The sequence below is a fragment of the Halichoeres trimaculatus genome, unplaced genomic scaffold (genome assembly GCF_033239565.1).
Source record: "Halichoeres trimaculatus isolate MK-OKI-2021-1 unplaced genomic scaffold, fHalTri1.1 fHalTri1_scaffold_6, whole genome shotgun sequence".
NCBI classification, from domain to species: Eukaryota; Metazoa; Chordata; class Actinopteri; order Labriformes; family Labridae; genus Halichoeres; species Halichoeres trimaculatus.
The window spans coordinates 29,890,844-29,913,726 of NW_027437184.1; the positions used below are offsets into that span (position 1 = coordinate 29,890,844).

General features: G+C 44.2%; 1 protein-coding gene across 9 annotated transcripts in view; it reads right to left on the minus strand.

Moving 5' to 3' along the window:
• auts2a (activator of transcription and developmental regulator AUTS2 a) overlaps positions 1 to 22,883 on the minus strand; it is a 607,281-nt gene that overhangs the window by 34,369 nt on the left and 550,029 nt on the right. For all 9 annotated transcript variants that reach the window (XM_074671763.1, XM_074671761.1, XM_074671762.1 and 6 more), the window contains one exon: positions 19,710 to 19,758. In XM_074671763.1, coding sequence (XP_074527864.1) covers positions 19,710 to 19,758 — 49 coding nt within the window. The remainder of the gene's footprint in view (positions 1 to 19,709; positions 19,759 to 22,883) is intronic.

The window sequence follows — 22,883 nt, forward strand, 5'->3', positions numbered from 1 at the left end:
AAGCCGCTGGATGTTCTGAGCGCCTCTGACAGACACCAGACCGCAGAGAAGAAGCAGCGACACATGTTTAGAGAGCAATGACAAGACGGCAACACAGCGGAGGAGGGACGCAGTGACAGATTCAAAACTCCATCCCGTCTCCTACCTTCACCAGAATCCATCCGAGCTCCATTCACACTGTGTCTCCTCTCTGTCCCGTCATAATGAAGCCATTTGCTAACACGGAGCAGCAGCAACACACAGTCCTCCACCCACAGTAGCTCTGATTACATCTGCTCCTGTAATGACTCCTAACTGGCTCAGAGTCTGGCTCTCACTGCTCACTTCTCACCCCAGCAGCATGTGGAAAATCTGCTGCCTTAGTTTGCTCCTAAGGGGCTAAAGTGTTTGGACAGTGTCCCTCAAGCACATGAGGATGTATCTGTGGGATCAGCGGCTGCAGGGTGTCCCGTTTCCAGCTCCCCTTTAGAGAACAAATCTTTATATATCCCTGAGGGTGTGAGGTCAGGCTGCAGGGAGGGAAACAGGAGAGGAGCCGGGTCAGGGACTCGATGACGGGCACGCTGGCACAGGTGACCAACAGACGGGCCGAGTGGAAAGCTGGCCAAGTGGCCAGACTTGTTCTGCCAGGGCAGCCCTCAGGGGGACCCTCACAGCCCGCGGCTGACAGATCCTCTGCAGGTTTGGCTGTCATGCCGGAGCTCAGTGAGGCTTTGAAACAACAGCAGCGTGTAATGAGGATCCATCTAGTCTGCAGCAACACTGTCACAGCGGTGTAAAACTACACCCAGAGACAAAGCAGCTGTGGAGTGAGGCAGACCGTTTGACCTCAGACATGTCACATGAAGGCGAGCCAGCTGATGGGACTTCTCACAGGCTCTGATATCTCTACCAGCGAGGAGAGAGGCCATTCTTAGTGAACACGTCGTTCCTCAGGGACACAAACACAGAGAACACAGAGACCTTCAACGACTTACATGTAGCTCACGCTTCCAGCCAACCATGACCCTCCTGACATCCCTTCACAGCTTCAGCCCTGAAGCAGAGTTCACACAACACGACCAGATCTGGATCTTTGGTCTCACTTTGAAACCATCTGTAGCACAAAGCTCAAAACTGTGAGTTAGAAACTCTGATTTATTCACATCAGTCTATTCCCTCTTGACTTATAAGCCCTGAAATCACAGTGTAAAGTATTTGGGGGAATTTGGCAACATTAATTCTAAAACAACACATCAGGAAACTTCTTGGATATCTTCAGGAAAACGCTGATGTTTGTGTTCAATATTTTTTTCACCATGTCACCTGCTAGTCCAGGAATTGTTGCCTTCAAATGAACATATCAGACTGCAAAAACTGAAATGAAGCAAGTGTTTGTCTTTAAAAAAAAAAAAAAAAAAAAAAAGATTAGACTTATTATGAGCCAAATTCACCTCAAAAGTTATGCCAAAAAAAAACCAAAATGATGCCTGAAGTTTGTTTCTGCAGAAATTAAAATCTAGCAATTGGGTAAGAAAATTTTACTTGTCAAATTTCTTGAAAAAATAGTGATGTCCTCATAAAAGAAACTAGTCAAGTCTTTTTACACCATTAGAGGTGGGTACCACATTAGGTACTGGCTGAATTCTGTCAAAAGTACCATGTATCGAGTCATGCAAAATCAAAAGGTACCGTATTCGGGTACCTAAATGCATCCTTGTGACTGTGAGGGAGTGGAAGAGTAGGAGATTTTCCATGCAGGACATAAAAACAGCACCACAAGGTGATATATTCATCCATTCATTTTCTGAACAGCTTATCCTGTTTAGGGTCCCGGGTGGCTGGAGCCTATCCCAGCAATCATTGGGTGGGAGGCGGGGTACACCCTGGACTGGTCGCCAGTCAATCACAGGGCTGACACATAAAGACATACGACCATTCACACACACACACTCACAATTTAGAGGTGAGCATGTTTTTGGACTGTGGGGGGTAGCTGGAGAACCTGGAGAGAACCCATGAAAGCACAGGGAGAACATGCAAACTCCACACAGAAAAGGCCCACTGGCCAAGCTGGGAATGGAACCAGTGACCTTCGTTGTGCCACCGTGTAGGTTATATCAAATAATAAATATGTTAAATTAAAAAATAAATATATATTTTTATTAAACAAATTGGTACTTTTTACCTCACAAATGCAAAAAAGTACTGAAAATTGGTACCGTTGAGTACAGATATCAATAGCCAGGTACTGGGCATTGGTACTGTATCGTTTCAAATGTGAAAGGCACCCATCCCTATACACCTTTGGCAGATTTATTTTCATTTACAAGCAGTTCATGCCTAAATTTTTTCTCTTAATATGTTGGAATAAGACATCTTTTTTGACATTTTAGGTGAAAGTGGCTCATATTAAGACATTTTTAACAAAAACAAGACGTCACTTGCTTAGATTTCTAATTTGTTTCAGATGACAGGCAGAAGACACCTGATATCAATTTTTCAAATGACCAATGGTAAAACCAGCAGATGCACAGATGTGGATGATTTGGCAGATATCAGACAGCAAAAGTGTGGCAAACAATTATAAATTGTGATGTGATGTAAGTTATTAATGTTTCTCTATTTTTTCATCATATTGCTTTAATGTCTGCAAGCTCTCTCTGCAATTATTCAGAGGAGAGGCTCTTATTGGGCAGAAAAAGTCACCTGATGAACAAACTGGTTTGTTTTCATGGTCAACACTGATGAGATAATGTCAGCAGTGTGGAAGTTAAACACAATCTATCAGACGAACTCTAAGAAATATCAGTGACAAGGAGTTCACAAGATGTGCTACAGTAAAATTAAAAGTTGAAGGACTGTAGTTTCAAAAACTTCAGATCTCACAGCTCAATTTTTCAGGAATTAAAAAGAAGTAATGCAAAAAACTTTATCAAATTGGCTAAATTGCTCTATAACACCTGATTTTCAGAGTGGGTCTGGTTGTGGACAATTCATCACAATAAAATCCTGTGTGCACCTTTTCTGTCTTGCAAAGCCTGCAGTGACACTAACAGCTGAGAAATCAAACCAGCACAGCAGCAGTTGGTATGCTTCTCAAATTAGGCGACGGGGTGAGTTTTTCACTCGAGGGTGAGTGTGTGTGTGGGAATTTCTCAGGTATGCTGTTATGATCCGTTGTTGACTCGCACTCCTGGCTCCACAGACTTAAATAACACCCCCCCTGATCAAAACAAGCACGTTGCATGGGCAACTTTCCGAGTCTGAAGAATGTAAACTAACTCAAACGGGCCTGAAAACTCTTCCTCCAACGCTGAAGTTTGAGGCTGAGATACTTCAGCTCCCACTGAGCGGCTCTGCAACATGTGTTTCACGTCAGTCACTGCAGCAGCTCCCAGGAACAATAGACAATCACATGTTGAGCCAACAAACTTCAAACACAGACATGCCTACATCTCACTTACACTGACATGGCTATAAAACACACACCAGCTCATAAACACCCTCTGCTTTCTCACTCACACACACACACATGCAGAGAAACGGTACCAGTCAACAGGTCCTTTGCCACCCTCCTCGTAGTGCAGCTCTATGCTCTCTGAATGGATCTGTTCAGTGTCCGCCTGTCCTCCATGATGCCCTGTCAGCCTGTCAGCGAGGCCCAGCGGACCGTACCAAACCAAGCCTTAAGAGGGGGTCTGTTAAGTGTACAGCTGGCTCCTCAGAGGTGACAGACAGCCTTGGCTCCCTCCTTCCTTCTTTTGAGCCTCTCCAATTGCATCAAGGGTTGTTGAAGCTGCTTATCCGCTGTGTCAAGTGTAGAAAAAGCCCTCTGTCTCCCTGCCTCCTTCCTCTCCCTCCTTCTCTCTGCACTGAGGGAGGAATTGGCTCGCAGCAATGGGGAGAGTGACAGCTCGAGCTGACACACTGACACCAGCATGATTTCACCGGGGAGAGAGGCATGGAGGGCTGGAAAGAGAAATCTGTCCCCAGAGAGTCATCAGTCTGGGCCTCTTTCACTCTCTTTCAAATGGGGCCAACTGGTTTTACACACACACAGGCTCACATACACACAAACAGCAGCCTGCAAAGATCCCTTTCGCTGAGTGTTAAAACCATATAAGAGAAACTCACTTCAGAGAGGTGTTAGCTCGAATGCATGGATCAAATGACTGGAAATTTGTCTGAGCGTGGATTTGCATGCAGCTTGTTCTCCCCTGAAACCTCCTCTTGCACACAGAAGCAGCTGATGTGTCCATGTGTGTGTGTGCATCTCCTCACCCCTGTGCTCAGGTTTCACCGCTTTAGGATTAGACGACCAAGAGAGAAAAGAAAAACTTAATGGCCACCCCTCTCCTCTCCTCTTCACTCCACCCCACCTCCTCCTCCTCGTCTTCTTCTTCCCTCCTTGCTGTGTGGTCTGCTGATGTGGCGGTAAACCTCACCATCCCTCACAAGACAGGAAAACAGGGAGATGCAACCAGGCCCCAAGTTCTTCTCAACGCTCTCTCAGCTCACACAGCCCTTTCTCGGGAAACCTCAGAGCAGCCGCATCAACATGCTTTCCAAAATAACACCACAAATTAGCTGAGAGCTGTTGGCAAGCTTCACAGCGATGAGCTACGGCTGTGGGAGGAGGGTTAGTGTAGGGGAGGCTGGTTGGGATTTGAGTTGTTTATTTGAACTTCCCCGTCATCCAAACAGTCAGCTGCCTCTCTGCTCCCTCATCAAGCCTCGGAGCTTAAGCGAGGATTGTTGTGTCGGTGGGGAGAGAACAACTTGATACCCCCCTTTGGGCAGCGGCAGCCCTGAGCTTGGGTTACTTCAGGGGAACAATGCGGCCTCTGTCCGCGGCCTCCTACTCAGCGAAGACATGGGCTCAGACAGGCTCACTAGTGTCAGGCATGGCCAGGGGATTCATACATCACAACACCACACTGCACACTGACTGAGCGCAGGGTTTAGGGGAAAAAGCTTCCAAACACGGATTCCCAGCTTTGGCTCTAAATGGCCCAGCAGAGCTCCCCCGTCTCAGCACGCTAAGAGCTAAACCAGACGTGGAGCCCACACTGGCGTAACGGCCCGCTTGCTCTTGGATTGAAAGGCCTGAAAAAGCAATCCCTTCTGGGATTTTGGTTTTTGTACAACAGTGTTTACAGTAAAAACCTGACACGTGGAATAAAGTGGGGATTTCTGGAACCACGAAATCAAATAGGCCCCCTCCAGGAGCGGCTTAATCTGCAGCAGATGATGACAGTCCAGTGGACATTGATGGGTTTGGGCAGGCGGCTGAGATCAGCAGCCAAAGCCAGAGACGATCAACCAACCAGTGGTGATGAAATGGAACATTTTGATGCTCTTTGTTTATATCAAATGCACATGTCTTAAAAACATATAACTTTACATGCACACAAACATCGCCGACCACAGCTCCACCACACGTTCCAGCACACTGACTTGACTTGGCAGGCCACTGGAGTTTATTAGGAGCCACCCATGTATATTTAGTGATCCAATTTTGCTTTTCAAGTTTTTTAATGTGGGCTGCACGGTGGTGCTGTGCTTTCCACTGCTGCCTCACAGCAAGCTCACAGCTGGTTCAAATCCTGACCGAGGCCTTTCTGCTTCTACGTCCTTCCTCTGCCTGTGTGGGTCCTCTCAGGGTACTACTTCTTTTTACCACCCAAAAACAAGCTAGTCAGGTTATTAGGTGACCCTCAATTGCACACATAGACTGTATAAAGAGTGGACAGCGTGGTTCTGCTATTTACCATTGTACGGCTTTGAAGCCAAAATACCTCCGTCACAGGTGCAGCCATTGGCAGCAGTTGAATGAATGAAACCAGGTGGCAAAAAATTATAATTATTTTTTTTCTTTCAAGAGTTTTATCACTTTTTGACTCTACCTCCTGACATATTTTACAGTCCCCGAAAAAAAATGCACAAAAACGTCAGCTGTCAATCATTGTTAAACGTGACGTTAAACCGTGTTTTTGACTTTGTATAACTAATGAAAACGAAACTCTTCAGAAAAAAGAGGACTTGAATACAAAACAGCCAAAGAGTATCTTCAAATCACCACAACAATCGGATGTGAGAAACATTTCTACGAGGTGTATTAATTTTTTAAAGTTTGACCACAGCCCATCTGGAATGACTGGAGAGACAGATTTTTTGACCTACACTGCAGACAGCCACCAGGGGGAGCAGTTTTCGTGGCGACCTCACTTTGAGCTGAGCAAGATAACGTCCATTTTTTCACAGTCTATGATTGCACAGAGTCTGTCAGACTTTTTTTTTGGCGACTTACAGATCACAGATGAATCTTAACTACTGCTCTTTTTTTCAGCTGCTGCAGACTGCTGATTTCATTAATATGCATGTTCCTCATTCAGTGTAAACCAGAAAAGCACTCAGAGAGCACAGACCTCCACAAAGCATATTGTGATTGTCACCAACACTTTAGTCCTATTTTAATACTATACTCCCTTTCAGCAGACTGTCTGCTACAATTTGGTGTTAGTTGCAGGTTTGTACGATAATTTGTTACCTGACAGTGTTGAAAATTATAATGACCAAGTACATATTTCAAATTCTCGATGTTAGTATCCCAAATATTTCCAAGATTGTCTGTCAGAGATTATGGTGACCTTGTCTTGTATTGTTTTGCAAAGCAATCAGACCATTTATCATGGAGTTATATACACATATTGTTAAAATGGCCCATCTCAAAATAATAAAGAATCTTTTAAAAAAGAAGAACATTTCCTGAAAATTTCATCAAGATCCATTCATAACTTTTTGAGTTATGATGTTCACAAACTCTCAGCTGTGTCCACTTTCATTCCTTTAAAACCACCTACCATCTCCCCTCTAGAGTTTCCACCCAACACTAGGGGGCGATGTTGCACTAAAGCTCTCACAGCCTCATCACTATTACCCGGCACTCTTTGTCCCCCTTGCAGCCAGTAGCCTGTGGAAATATAATGAAAGGTAGGATGTGACAAATGAAAGCCAGGCGATGTGTGCATGGAGCAGAAACACATGCAAAGGATCTGTGGAGTGCTGCTAACAAACCCGGATCCCGCTCTGTAGTCCTCTCTAATCTGCCCTGCGGCTCATCAGGGCTTTATTTCTGCCCTGCATATTTATGAGAATCAGAGAGGGTGAGAAAGGGGTTGGAAAAAAAAAGATAACCTCTTTCTTGTGGGAGCAATTAAAGCTTTGCTTTCATCAATCCTGACCACAGTCCCTGTGCTCCTGTCTCTCTGCTCTTTGTATCTTTAAAAGGCTGTTTACACTTTCACTTCCACTGGGGTGACCCTCCTCCCTGCGCTGCAGCAGGAGTGGACAGGAAAGGAGAGACATGTTCAGCCTGCTTCTTCTCCTTTCTTTAAATAACGACACAGCAGTTTGACAGCTGACGGTGCTGAATCATTTGTGTGACATGCTCAAAAATGACTGTTTGGGCTGAGGCAACACTGTGACTAGCAATTATTTCCCTTGTCAACTATTTACAAGAGCTGAACCAGGCAGTTGTGAGAATTTTCCTACTTTTTCAGATTTATTTCGTTTTCAAAATCAACATTGCAAATCAGATTTTTCCAAAATTGCTTATTGAGTCATTCATTATGAAACTACAATTAACTCAAGACCTGGGAGGTGGTGGTTCATCTGGTGCAGGATTTGGTGCACCGTGAAAACATCCCACTCTTATTCTGATTCCTCTTCATTAGCTTCATAGTAAAATGAAATAATCAGCACCAAATCATTATTATTCAGGAGGAACAGTCACTAAAAAGAATTAATCCATCCTCTTGTAATCGTATGAAAGCATCAGAGTAAACTTCAATCTTCACATTAATGCCTCGAGAACTCTTTCAGCAGCTTTATCGTGATGGCAACACCCCGCTGTGTCCAATCAATCCAATAAACGCTTCAATGCGAGGCCCCCTGGCTTTGTTTTTATCCAATAAACTCACTGCGACCATATAATCCAAAACCTGTGATTCTATAAACTTTGGGTTGTCATCCAGCGTGCTCATCAGAGACCAAATCCTGCTTCATGCTGCTTAAAGCAACACCAGCACCGCTGGGCTGGAGCATTCACCAGCGAACAGTAACATCTTATCCACTGTGTTAATCCCATCTTCCCTTTTAGTCCACGTCCGCACAGCTGCAAGTCTGCAATTCTGGGACACACGGCCCTCAAGTTATTCAGCAGGACTGAGATCTGCTTATTGCATGGGGAAATTACGAGGCTGCAGAGGTTTTCCTGAAGTCATTGAATTTGGAAATGGCTGCAGGGGGAAGACCTTGAGAAGATAAACTCTCTCTCACACACACACACACACACACACACACACACACACACACACACACACACTGTGATTTGAGATAGAACAGAGGATCACTCCACACCAGATCTCCTGCTGTTATGCATGCACACATTGGCTCACACACTCGTATGCACACACACCTCTAAGCTACCATGAGGCCTCATTAAGGCGGCCGTGCTCTCCCCCTCTCTGGCAATGTCACCTCTGCCGCAGGGACCAGAGACTGACACAGGCATAATTGGCCTGAACACACCAACAGTGCACTGGGAATGGCTGGGTCCTGGTAAGTGCTGTGTGTGTGTGTGTTTGTGTGTGTTGCTTTGACCCTGTTAATGCTGCGCAGTTGGCAGGAGAGTGGCTGATGTCACATTGGATCAGTGCTTACTGGTGATGGTGATGGTGATGGTGATGGGGGAGGAAGCTCTCTGGGGAAGGGGGGACTGGTGCTTTCAACACCTCCATCCCATCCACACCCATCAGCCTCCATCCATCTGCAGCGTCTCTATCCTCAACATATGTCCAACACAAAGGACAATGAGACGCCCGACAAAGGACGATGTTCGCTTTGAAAGGACTCTGGTTATTTATAGAGCTTAAATGATTCATCTGTTCATCAATAATTCAAAGGAGGGAAACAAATCGCTGACTATTTTAATTACAACAATATAACAGGACTTCATTATTACCCAGCTTTAACAAGATATAGGGCCCAAGATCTAACTCTCTGATAAAAACATCTCAAAAACAAGCAGCGCTGGAGACCAGTGAACCGCTGCCATGGGAACACACCGACAGACCAATCAACAAAAACAACCAAAATAAGGACTTAGATTAAGTTACCCAGGCTTAGTCACCTCAGGGGTCTTGTGGCAACAAAGAAATGTGAAACACAGATCAGTTACTTCCTGTTTGCATGGTTTTATATAGAATTAAACACCTATTTTTGTTCATATTTTTACAGTGATGGATTAAATATGGTGTGAATACCTTTGATTTGAAAGACATTTTGGGACCCTCCTATCAGGATTTGTAAACCCTCAAAGAGGTCTGGACCCCCACTTTGGGAACAACTGTATAATTGCTCATGTTAGATTTTTAAGGCCCTGTAAGTGCAAAGGCTGACATGTGTGTAAAGGCTTTTGCACACCAACAGCAATGTGAATAAATGGCACAAAATTGCAAAAAATTAGGTGTCACATTCAATCCCCGCAGCTATTCTCCTCCAAACGGTGTCTTTGTAGTTTTTATGTCTTTTGCTGTATAGAACTCGGTGCTGGGACACGAACACAATCAACGTTGAATATTTTGGTAAGTGACTTGTCAACAACAAATGTTTTGATTGGTCTGCTGTGTACTCCGCGCAAGCGAAACTTTGGAAAAATCTACCTTGATCTGGAGAACTAAAAGCTGCAATTTTGCTCAGTGAAAGAACATTGCTGGTGTGAAAGCTTGCATTGAAAAACAGTAGGCTTGTGCGAAATATTCCACAAAAAATATGCGTCTGGTGTGCAAATGTGTTAACCTGCATGTGCGTTCTTGTGTCATCGTGTCCAGATACAAAAGAGACACCAAAAGTGTTGTGCTTTGCTTTTTTAGATTTTTCTGAAATATAAAAGCATGAAAAAACATGCAACATGAAAAAAAGTATTGAGAGGAATCTGTTAAGTCGGCCTATTTGACAGCTAACTGGTACTTTTAGCAAGCTTGCTGGATCAAAAGTCACTAAAGTGAGCTGGTATTCTGATTAAAAACAGGAATGCTGCAAGTATTTCGAGTTTACTCTACATCATTGAGCATCTTCCTGTTGAGAGAGGTGCAGTGCACAAAAGAGCAGAATCTCCAGACATCAGTCAGGACCTAATGTTGCTGAATGAAACGTTCACATCCCAGAGGTCCCACACTCTCAGACAGGTTCAGACAGTCAGCAGTTTGGAGTAAAGCTGCAAAACTAGAACATCAAGAACTCAATCCTTGACTCAGACTTGAGGTTGGACGCTGCACTGAGTGTATCTGTGGTGTCGTAACAGCAGAGCTTAAGTTAAAACACGTAAGCCTTCCTAACCGTGAGCATTTGCTACTTCATGTCTTGGAATGTGCTGTGGAAAACACATATCAGATCCATCTCTTTGGGTTCTTGGAATCTAATATCTGTTTCCCATTTAATGACTAAAAAAGAAAAGACCAATGTTTGTAAATGATCAGTAGCTTCATTTATCATTAGTTACAGCCTGAGCTGTGTCGTATCATCACAGCTCTTCACTTTCCAACATTTAAACAATAAAATCTTTCAAAAGGAGTTAAAGTGAAAGAAGCAGGCTTTTTCCATTAGCAAAGGAACAAAAAACTTTTTCATCAAACTTCTCAATATTGTCTTTGTAACACAGTCTAATGTTTCTGTATGCTTGCATAAACCTTTCTACTTTACCTAAACTAACAGAAAACATGTCACAGAGCGTTACCTCAGACATCACACACACACACACACACACGTATGTACACCCGCTCACTCTTCAGACTTTTGCCTGGCTGCTAAACTGCCACATTTCTCAGTCTGGCACATACACACGGGGGGTAGAAGAGGAAACTAAAGGCCTTTGACTTTGATCTCTGGAGTTCAGCCCATTTCAATGTTTGTCTTTGAGATGTAGACCTTTAATTTTGTCCTGATGTGTTCCAGGCTCTCTGGGTTTTAGCATGGCATGTCGGATACAGGAGTGTTTACTCAGTCAGTCTCCCTGCTGCTCTCCTGGTGCTGAAATAAGTGCATTAAGATGGATGGATTTACTTAGTCTCTAACCTCTGGACTGAGGGGAACAAACTCTGAATGACCTCTTTGTGTGGCTGGAGGGGATGGAAGGAGAGCAGCCCACACTGCTGTGTGTGTGCACCAACAGAGCCATTCAGAAACTTCTCCTCAAATCTGATCCTTCATCAACAAACTCCAACCAAGTGGGCAGCAGGTAGATCTGGACTCACAGCCAGTGTTTACCCAGGTTAGTTATCTGCCAAGAGCTCCTTAATTAGTCCTGACTGCAGGTACTGTGAATGTAACAGGTGAGTGAGGAAGAAAAACAGACATGAACTCTGATTTAAGAGAAGTCCATTAAGATGCACAGGAGTCTATTTCTGCTGTACCAGCTTTAACATTTCCTTATTTCAGTCAGAGGAGTTATTTTAGGTCCTGTTTACAGAAAATTGATTCCTCCAGAAATGCTACAACTCAATGAAAACGCAGTGAAAAAAAAACAACTGCATTTACACTGAAACGCTGGGGGACTGAAAATGCTGTAGTTAGCATGACAGCCCTGTAGGCGGTGCTATAACTGTCTTGTCCAGAAGCAGCTTTTGGGAGATCTCCACCGAAGTAGAGTTGAGCTGATCATCTGGTGTATTGGTGAATACAAACTGCAGAAGTGGAGCAACAGATGCACATTTTGTTGGAAGACATTCAGCAGATTGAGCTGCACAAGCGCAACATGGTAGTTCGCGACGATCGTAACAACGGCACTGTCATCCTGTTGGATGTGCTCAAGCAAAGCCGAGCGTGAAGTCAGTGTTTCCACTGAAAACAACGGCTTACTGTTTACACGGCAACATTGTCAGCAATGTTTCAGAAAAATTCCACTCTGGAGGCCGTTTTCAAAAGTTTGCATTTTAGGCCGCGTTTACAGGATGCCAACAGCGGTCAAATCTGATATTTTGTTGTGTTTTGGCCTTGCATTAAGATGACACCGCGTTGCGTTTTGTCCAAAGGAAACCTTTGAAAACGCTCTCTAGAGTGGAGAGTTTTCAAAACGCTCCTCCATCCAGCCTTGTGTAAACACAGAGCAGAGCGTTTCAAGGTGAAACACTGACGTCCCCGCGTGCACACTCGCAGTATTAGGTGAAGGTTGCGCGCAGCCACAACTTCCAGCCATTCTGGTCCGGTTGGTGGCGCTAATGCGCCTCAAGGTTGGATTGCTAACTGTCTCACACAATAAAACGGCAGAAAAAAAGGAACAACCACAACAATGATGGCTGATTTCTGAGTAGCATATGTACACACATTTACCCACATCGCCAACTACTGGCCTGGCATAGCCACTACATCGTTGTGACTTGTCCTCTTGGGGTTGTATGAACGTGGATCGTTTTCACGCCGTCCTCATGTAAACACAGGTGGCCTTTGGAAACGCAAAGGAAGAATCTTTGCGGAAGTCTCCGTGTAAACGTGGCTTTAGGTCAGCTTAAACACCGTTTCCGTGTAAACACAAGGCCGAAACGCAGCAAAACTTTTGTGTTTCACCCTAAAACCTTTGTTGTGTAAACGACCCCTTGGGTCAGCTAAAACGTCGTTTCTGCATCAAGCGCGAGGCGGAAACGCAACAAAACCTTTGCGTTTCACCTTAAAACTGTTGTCGTGTTAACGGCCCTTTATACTAAAGCAACATTTTAACATAAAGAACAAAGAAAACCTGGATCCGGGAAACACCTATCACTGGGTTCTTAAAGGTTCTTGTGGGGCATTGTGTAACAAGACAGGGAAATCAGGAAAACAAGAAAAGAGTCTTCTTGTTTATATCCAAAACAAAAAAGTTCCTGTACTTTTAAAAAGAACAAAAAAGTCCTTCAACTTTTTGTCAGCCAATTAGAGGTCCCTGGGACTTTCTTTACGCCGTGACTACAGCCATAAACACACACTGATTACATCCTTGAGAGCCATTTTCCTGGAGAAAGTTCCCACCTAGAAAACACAGTTTAAAAGTCTTTTCAGTCTCTGTAGAGATAATGGATTGTTTATGATGTTTTGATGCACATTATACATCAAAGATGTGCTCTTTATCTTGACAGAAAGCCTTTTAGAAAACATTAAAAGTGCAAATCTTACTCATGCGGCTACAGCGCGATCCATTTAATGCCCCGCTCAGAGGTCTGGATGAGTAATCTCGTACTGCTTCGACCAAGTCTAATGAGATGTGATCAATAAAGCATCTTAAATGTGATTTTGAAATATGCACATTTGCAAATGTTGCCATATTTCTCCGCCTACAGACAGACTCTTTAAATGTGAGCTGCAGACATGGAGGGGGGTGGGCCATTGTTTGCAGCAGTGGGGCAGTAAATCAGCCAGTGCAATCCTTGATTTGTTAACCTTTGTTTGGCTGTGTCAGCACATGAGGCATGGCTGGAGCGGCCCCTTTCATGTTCATGAAATACTGCCTCTCTTTCTGGAGTTGGAGGCAAAGAGAGGAAGGGTTTTAGGGGTGGAGGGGAGAGGAGTACAGGATATTGAGCTTCCTTTCCCCCCATAGAGATGCATTAAATGCTCCTAGCAGGGGACAGGTTACAAACAGAAGCAAAGAAACTGCCTTAAGCCTGATTCACTGATGAATGAAAACCTTTAGATCCCCGATTTATTACTCCAAACATGCGGGGTTATTAAACATCAAAAGAGCAGCTTGATTTGAATTAGGCTTGCGGATGAGCCAGAACAACAACTCAGCCCATTTTCAGGAGTGATGTCTCCAGAGGGAGGGTCAGAGACCTCTCTGTGACCTCCTGGCCCCTGGTTGGGAAAAAGACCGTCCTTGACTGCAGCCGTTCAGCACGAACCAAAGGCCAACAGTAGTCAGGTCATCTTTCCACTGAGCATCAGGTCAAGTTCCACAGGCAGCCCTCATTTCTTGACACACAAACCCACACAGACGGCAGAGGTCAGCGTGAGGGCAGCACAGGCAGCCTGAGGCAGTAAACCAACACTGCTGCTGCTGTGAAAGGCCAACCTCCTCTTTCCAGTCGGCTGAATGAGTTAGGGAGCTGCCTGGGTGATTTGTGGCGTGATTGTTGCTCTCTATATCACTTGAGATTACAGCAGGTGGCGGCCCACGGCCTGGAAGTACACACAGCTCTATCTATCAGCGGTCCAGCTCTCAGAGAATGAAGCCGAGAGAGAAAAACAAGCCCTCGGCTCCCTCCCACACACCAGTAATACACTCACAGGCAATTTCGCTGCCAGCAGAGCTCTCGATGACAATCCAGGGAGCTCTTCAGCTCTGATATCTGCCACAAAAGTTCACCTCCGCTTTTCTCTTTCCGCTATTTTTTTAAACAATGCCATCAGCGCTGAAAATTACACCTTCCACATCGCACATTATTCTCTCCCCCGGTGACAGACGCACTCAAGCCCGACACACTTCACCAGCAGCGCTCTTCATGCCGGCGTCAGCCCCGGGTCTCGCTGTAGCACCGCTTCATTTTCACATTAACTCCAGTAAAGCATGGTGGAATCAGTGCTGTGCAGAGGGAGGGGAAACTGAGAATCACTACACTGTGCACTTCAATTCACCCCCGCACCGAGGTCGGTCTCACATCGCAGACACAGCTGCAGGAGATGTCTCATCAGGGACTTGTTTCTCCGATACTCTTACCAAACGAACTCTTACTAGAAATCTCAAGTGCTCCTAAAGTGAAAAATCTATCAAGTCATATCCAGCTGAAAACGTTTTTAAAAAGCAGACATGATAATGTGCAGGCAGGTTGAAGACAATTCATGGGGATCAAAAACTGAACACAGTCTGAGATAAGTTTCACTCCTTGAACTTTTCTTGAATTGCTGTGTTTGAAAGGTAAAACTGGATTTAAGTAGAGCTGTTGGGGAACAATAACAGAGTATGATACAGAACAACATTATACAATACAATATAATAAGACATAACTGGTGAAGCTACATTGGAATAGGATACGCAGCATATGATATACTATGTGTGATTTGGTGGGACACAATATGATACGATTTTGTTCCAAACATGTCAACGTGATTTTAGGAGATACAACATAGTACAGTAAATGCCGGGCATTATGATGCAATATGGGCTGTTGCTCAGTGTGGTGTGCTGCAAAGCTATTCAAAGTGGGGCAATGCGGTGCATTACAGTGCAGAGCCATTAGTTATGATACAATTTGATTGAATATAATATGTTTCAATATGGTTAAACACAATGCAGTGCAGTTGATGTGCTGTGCAAAGTGATGAGCTGTGGTGTGGTACGATGCACTATGGTGCAGTATGGTACGATTCCATATGATACAACACATTACGATACAATGGCAAATTACACAATACAATGCAACACTCTACGGTATATGATATGCTAGATACGTTACAATATGTTACTCTACATTACTCTACGTTATAATATGGGATGTTACCTCACGACATGATTTGTTGTGTTATAATATGTTACATTACATTACGATACATGACATTACGATATGTTACAATTAGTTATGATGCATTACAATATGATACAAAACTATATGGTTTATGATACTCTGGATATGTTTTGCTAATGTTACGCTAAATTACGATATGTTACAATGCATTATGATACTTTGCGATACATTAGGATATGTCACGATATGTTACGATATGTTACGATATGTTACGATATGTTACGATATGTTGTTTTACAATACATTATATTGCCTTACGATACCATGCGTCGCTTTATGATACGTTACGATACATGACGATACATGACGATACATTATGTTACATTAAGTTACTATGCATTACAATATGATATGAAACTACAGAATAATGATACTCTGGATATGTTAAGCTAAATTTCAATACATTACGATATGTTACAATACATTACGATACGTTACGATATGTTATGCTATGTTACGTTATGTTACGTTATGCTACTATACATTACAAAATCTTACAATACATTACGTTACATTACGATATGTTACGATACGTTAAGATACGTCAAGATACGACATTTTATTATACGTTATGTTACCTTACGATATGATGCGTTGCTTTAGTACGATACATAAAAATACATTTTAAGTTATGATGCATTACAGTATGATATGAAATTATACAATTTATAATTCACTGGTTATGTTGCAACAAGATACAATATGTTCGATATGATGCAAAGTGATGCAATCTGAGCTGAAACAATGTGCCACAATACAACACACAATATGTTTGATACTTTGGGATACATTTCCATACATTATGATTCCGATAAGTTACAAAAGGATGTGAAATTATACGGTGCACCAGGATACGATATATGATGCAAGTGATACGTTACGATAAAATAGGAAGTGATACAATATTCTACGATACAATTCGACATTATACTGTTTTGTATTATACTGTATTGGTACCATATGTTGAGTTGAGTTGATCAAGAGTAAATTTCTGAGTGTTATTAGAATTATTCAGGCGTTACTTGTTCTTGTGTCCTCATTGTAGAGACTTTTTGTTTAAACCATTTTTTCTTTCTTGAACAGATCCTATCTTTCGAGGCACGAAACAAACTCAACAGCTGCACAGCTGATGATCAAATTTCCCAGCTCACTCTTGATAAATAGCACTGCAGAGCTGTTCAAATGTCACCCAGCATTATCTTAATCTTACTGCAGGGACTTTGCTCCACAAACAATGCTCATTGAGCTCAGTCTCTGCTCTCCTGTGAGCTGCCTGAGCCTCAGTGACGGCTTGAGGATTGACAATATCATAAAGGACAGGAATGTAACTGGGTGACAAGATATTACCGCCCTGGGACACGGCTTTAATCATTTGATAGATCTGTCTGCAGGCCTTTGTGCTGACACTCTGTGCCGGTTTGTCATCATCAGTATCTGTGCAGCCCGGCACTTCAATCTGCTCCCTGGACAGCAGTCACAGACTTAATAAGGCTTGGTTACCGATTTCCACCCACGGCATCTTACAAGCAGCTTACACTGAGAAAGCTGTTTATTCGGGTTGCAGACAGACTGCAGAGCATCTTTTAAAATCTGTGTTTTCTCTTTCACAGCAAATAGATCAGGTTAGCTTGCTGACACCTGCAGGCACATCGACAATTCGGTAATTAGAGCTAACATTTAATGACTCTTAGTTAATGAAATCCAATGCTAGGGTGAAGTGAGCCCAGAGTGAGCAGGAGGGAGGGGGAGAAAAACAACAAAGCAAGCAGGGAGTGTCGGCGACTTTAAGCTCTGAATTAGACGACGGTGCACAGTTGACACCGACGGCCCCGAGGTGACGCTGACACAAAGAAAGAAAGAAAACAAATCAACGTCTGAAAACACAAAAGCCTCATTCTCATCAGTGGGATTTTCTTTTCAGAACGCAGTGTAAGGCCTCAGGCGCAGAGCGAAAGAGAAAAACAGCGAGGCTTTTGCGTGAACATGAAATATACAGTGTAATTATTGAGTAGGTGAGAAGGCTGTGAGATTAAAAGATGAGGGACCAGGACTCGGTCTTCAAAGAGACCTGACGTTGCCCTGGGCTGATTTTTTCAGCCTTGCTGCTGAGGAAAAAAAAAAACTACAGTCTGTCATTAACAAAGCTGCACATCAGCTGAATTTCAATGACCTCCTGCACGCTCTGTTGATTCACGGCGTACTTGTGATTTACCTTACTTAAAGCCATTAATGAGAAGAAGCAACGAGATTTAAATAAGCTTTAGGCACATTCACGCAGAATAAAATACATCCTTATCTAAAAGAGACAACTTTAATCAACTTATCCTGAACATCATACCGATGGAGTTATTTTACGTGGGAGTCGCCAGGATGGAGAGCTCTGGCCCTGCAGCATCCTCCTGCACCATGTTGGGCCTGAATGAACCAGCCAATGTAAGCTTTTTTTATTCATTTTCATCTGTGAATTAGTGAGATAAATGCTTTTTCAGAGAGGACAAAAATGAAAAAAGGCTAGACTCTCTTAACCCTCACTTCAATTCCAGAGAAATGCCCGTTCAACTAACCTTTCTCTGGGGACAGAGCGGAGCGTTTTTCCCCACAGTCTATAGATTGATTTGTGGAAGTAACTCTGCTGACTCCAGTTCATTTTTCACCTCAGTTAAAAGTAGCCATAAGTATTCCTTCATTACAGAACTCAATAAAACAAGCCGCCCTCTGTAGCAGCTTTGTTTGGAGGCTGTTCCGACTACCTCCTCAGCCTGATGCTGACTCATAAATTAGTGTTTTATTTAAACCAACAAGACAGCACACAAACGGTCAAACAAATTGAGTCTTTATGCACCTGCCTCTCTGCAAATATTGACACTCATCGCCACACAAACGGCTTCTCCCGCTATTTTCACTGGAGCAGTTTCCCCACAGAGGTTCAGTTGTACTGCGCTGATGGTAATCTCCTCCAACAAAAACCCACCCGACTCTTTTAATCTCAACGCCGCCCTCCATAAAAATACCAGAGGTCCTGGCTCTCCCGCTCTCGCTGCACCTGGATTCTTTTACTCGCTCTTTGCAGCTCTGGTGGCATTAGCATATGGCAGAGAGGAGGAGGGGGACAGAGGTGGTTAAAGGAAAGAAAAGAAGTGGTATTTAAATGGGGATAGAGGCCAAGAGAAAGAGAGGGAAAGACGGGGAGAGTGGACTATCATGCAGCAGGGAGGGAAAGCGTATTTTGTGTACTGTTTCCCCAGTCAGGTCCTTTCAGAGAGGAGGAGAGAGGGGGGCCCCTCTGTTGATTTAGGCAGCACAAAAGGGGCCTTAATCCTTTCAAGGGAACCAAATCAGTCCACAGAGGAGCACGTTCAAAAGGAAACCTCCCTGTCAAGCATGGCCATTGAGCCTCCCCAATGGATGCCACAAATCAAGCCCTGGAGGGAATCAAAGGCCAGAATGTGGGAAATGTGTTTAAAGGTCTGCGCGGGGGAGAAGTGCAGGGCCAGGGAGGGCCTATCATCAGCAATCGCCTTTACTTTCTGATACGGCCCTAAAGGGGTCACAACCCCAGTCTCTGAGCCCCTCTTCTGCTCTATGCTGAAACTCCCCCCATTACAGAGGAATGTCCATTCACGCAGGGCACCTCCATTATCCCTGAGCCGCAGAAAATGGGACTGCTTTTAACAGCAAATTAGTGACTTGATAATGAGGTCACATGTGGTGTTGGCACACTGAGGCCATAAACAGATGCCTTTCCTGTCCTGACTTCATCTCCTGCAGTATTATAGCATCCTCCTCCTCCTCAGTCTGCCTCTGGCTGCACAACAACTCCGGCTACTTCCAGCACATTTGCAACACAGGGTCACCGAGAGTGCATCATACTGGATTTTACATTCACACAACAACAAACACAACATGACCTTTATCGTTTCCCTCTCTGTACAAAGAGATTTCATAAGACACAATCCTGACAGAGAGATTCGTATTTCACACCCGTGCACCTTTGCTAAATTTCCTCAGCTTTATGGATGTGATATATTTTTACATCATCATGCATAAATGTGACAAACACTGCGCCAGGCCAATGCAAACCAATTTCCCCCCATGGTAATAACACCAGGGAAATGGAAATACACCTGCACCATCATATTACATTTCAGCACGCTGGAATAAGAAAGGAGTGTTTACCTTTAACTGCAGCTGTGCTGAAGAATTTTTCTGAGCTGGCATCAGAAACCTGGAAGAGAAGAGAATGTAATGAGGAAGATATCACACAGAGAGGACAAAAAACTGAGGGTTGTATTGTTTCCCTTCTGGGATTTCAGAGCCTACTAGTAGATTGTATGTCTGGGTACAAGTCAGAAGGGACATTACTGGAATTAGGTAAACATTTATCATGCTGGATTACCAAATTTGCTTCTCTTGACATGACTTAGCTCTTGTTTTTTTCTAGCCTGTGCTGGATTTGTCTTCTGGATTATAACCCCTCTGACGTCACTTATTTTAACCTCACTTAAGTCAATCTGGTTCCAGTGACCCCACACTAACTTGTACATCCACAGTCATTTTTGTAACCCCAGCATCACGGCCAAAACCAGCACCAGGTACCACTCTGCAACAAAACAAGGGCTCTGTATTTTGCAGCCACTTGATGGCACTGTTGCTCCGTTAAAACAACAACCACCCCTTCCCCAGCGGAGCACCATCAGAGTCACCCTGCTAGAATAAAACATGCAGCCTGAATTACAAAATAAAAGATAAAAAAATGTAGAATTATTGAGTTAAAGATGTATACTTTTCCCAAACATGAGAATAAGGTGAATTATTATTATTTAACAAAGTATCTGCAGGATGCACAGAGAGGGAAGAAACAGGACAACACCCGTTGGATGCACATGGGAGGCAGACTGACAGACAGGTTCTCTGTAGAAAAGATTTCTTGATAACTGGGTTTTTGGATCCAGCACCTCAGATTTGTTCAATGCTAAATTTTAAAATACACAATATCAGGAAAAGGCATTAAATGTTTGTGGTGGAGTTGTATCTGTGGGGTAAAATAACAGGAATGTTTTAAATCTGCGTCCAGTGACAGCTCAGTTGTATGCGGCTCGTGCCTTTATCTCGACGTGTGTCTGCTGACAGAGGGGCGCAGATAAAACCCAAATAAAAGCTGCAAATATCACTAACAAACAACTCCATGAATGCGTAAATATGAAATATTAAGCCCTTAATGAAAGAGATCTACATTCGCAAATCAACACGGGCTGAATGTAAACAATGAAAGCTGCAGGAGAAATGACAGCAGAAGACAGGGCACAGAAACACACACATACACACACTAAAAACACGCATCCAGACCAGAATGCACGCGCACATATAAGAAATATAAGAAATGGACCGGCTCAGAGCCAGCGCGCATACCTTTGATATGGCAAGGTTAGCAGGAAGGCAAACAAGTCAGGATATTACTTTCTCTGTCTGCTAAATATGGCTTCGTTTCACATTCTGCCTCTCAAATCGTATAATCCACACAAGAGGAGGCGAAGTCTACTCCGTTCAAAGTGAGGACAGCCATGCGGAGGAAAGAAGAAGAAGAAGCCTTTCCAAGAAAAAACAAGCCCAAAGCCGTTCACAAAGCTACTGCGCCGTTTGGACAAAGGGAACCATGTGTCTCGCAGCGGAGAGCTTCTGCAACAGCGCTGAGGTGACAAGAGGAGGAAAAATCCCTTGATCCACCTTCCTCCTCTAGTTTGCACAATGTGTGTTTTTTTATGTGTATATTCTCCTGATGGAAATATCCGTGAGAGAGAACAAACAGGATCCAGGAAGGTTTGTGTGTCGGTGCGCAGAGAGGGGCTGCGTCCGCAGGAGTAAACCGATCCAACAAAGCGCACTGCCAGTTTCCTCCAAAGAGACACAGACGGAGGGAAATCACACACGCAGTGAGCAAAAGATTCTCAAGGAATAAGCCCGCTGTCGCTGCGTGTTCAGCTGCACAGCCTGTCTGCCGCGCGCTCTCTGACGGATCCCGGTCGTGGGCACACAAGAGCCTCTCCCCATCCGCTCCCAAGCAGCAGACAAACTCCCATTCATCCAGCGACTGACTGCCTGAGCGCTGTCGCCGCCGCCGCTGCCTGAGCGCTCGGGTCCTCCCACTTCCTGATTTCCTGGCGGACTTGAATTCAACCTTACTTGTGCTCCCTCAGTAGACAAACACACTCATGCTGTTTAGACTTCCGAAAATGCTTCGAGCTCGGCTGCAGAGGCACACACCAGCGCTGTACCTTTTGCGTAAATGGCGCGCAAAAGGAGAGACAGCGGCGCAGCGCGGCTTGATAGGAAGGCAGGGAGAGAGAACAAGAGGGAAGAAGAGAAAGCAGGGGAGGGAGGGGAGAGCTGAGGCAGAAAGATATTCTTTCTTTCACTCAGCACCGAGTGAGATGATGTCAGCCCCTAATGAATTCCCCAGTAGGGTGCTGCTACCGTGAGGGGAGGAAAAACAAAACGCTCCTTTATGAGCAGTGTGCACCTCCTCGCAGCCCACAGGCTCTGTCTTCCTGTTGGATGTGCCACTCTGCTGGCCTGAAGGAAGGTCAGCTGCTAGGAAAAGCTGTTTGGGCCATTCAGCTTCCAGTTTGAGTTGTTAAATGCTCCTGGCAGACCTGCAGTCAGACTTCTAAATCCTTCAAACCTGAAGATAAAAATCATGACCATAATGGTAATAACTCAAATCACAATCTGGCTTCAGCTTCCTAACCCTCTGCCGCCCACAGCTTTGCATCCTCCACCAAATACTGTCCTCCCTTCATTCCTGGTTTGGATGCCAGAGTGTGTACTCGAGAAGGAAAACACGATTTAAGATGGAACACCATCCTGTTAAGATTCACACTTCAGGCCTGAAAGTCATATTTACACGAGAATCAACCTCGCCATCCTCCTCTGCCTTCATCCTTCACATTGGATGAATCCTGATCCAATGCTGGATATTCCTGGAAAATCCTCTTACTCGTGCAAACCCTTGCATCCAATAGCTTGCCTAATGAGCATTAACCCACTAGCAGGGAGGTCAATGGATGTACAATAGAGTCACATTGCGAAGTCTCCCCCTGCCAGTTTGGCCGAATTGCCCACAGAGCAGAAAACAGACTTAGCTCATAGCAGAGATGCTAATCCTTCCCTCGGATACACAGACAGAGCGAGGGCCTGGTGCCTGGCTTGGACCAGCAATACAAACATGAAGTCATGGGAAATGGGATGAACAGTAGCCTAAGAAAACAAATCCTCTCACACCAGAGTCAACAAAACAACACATCCTCTTTTTTTCCTCTCAGATGCACCAGCGACAGAAAAGTTTATGTTTAG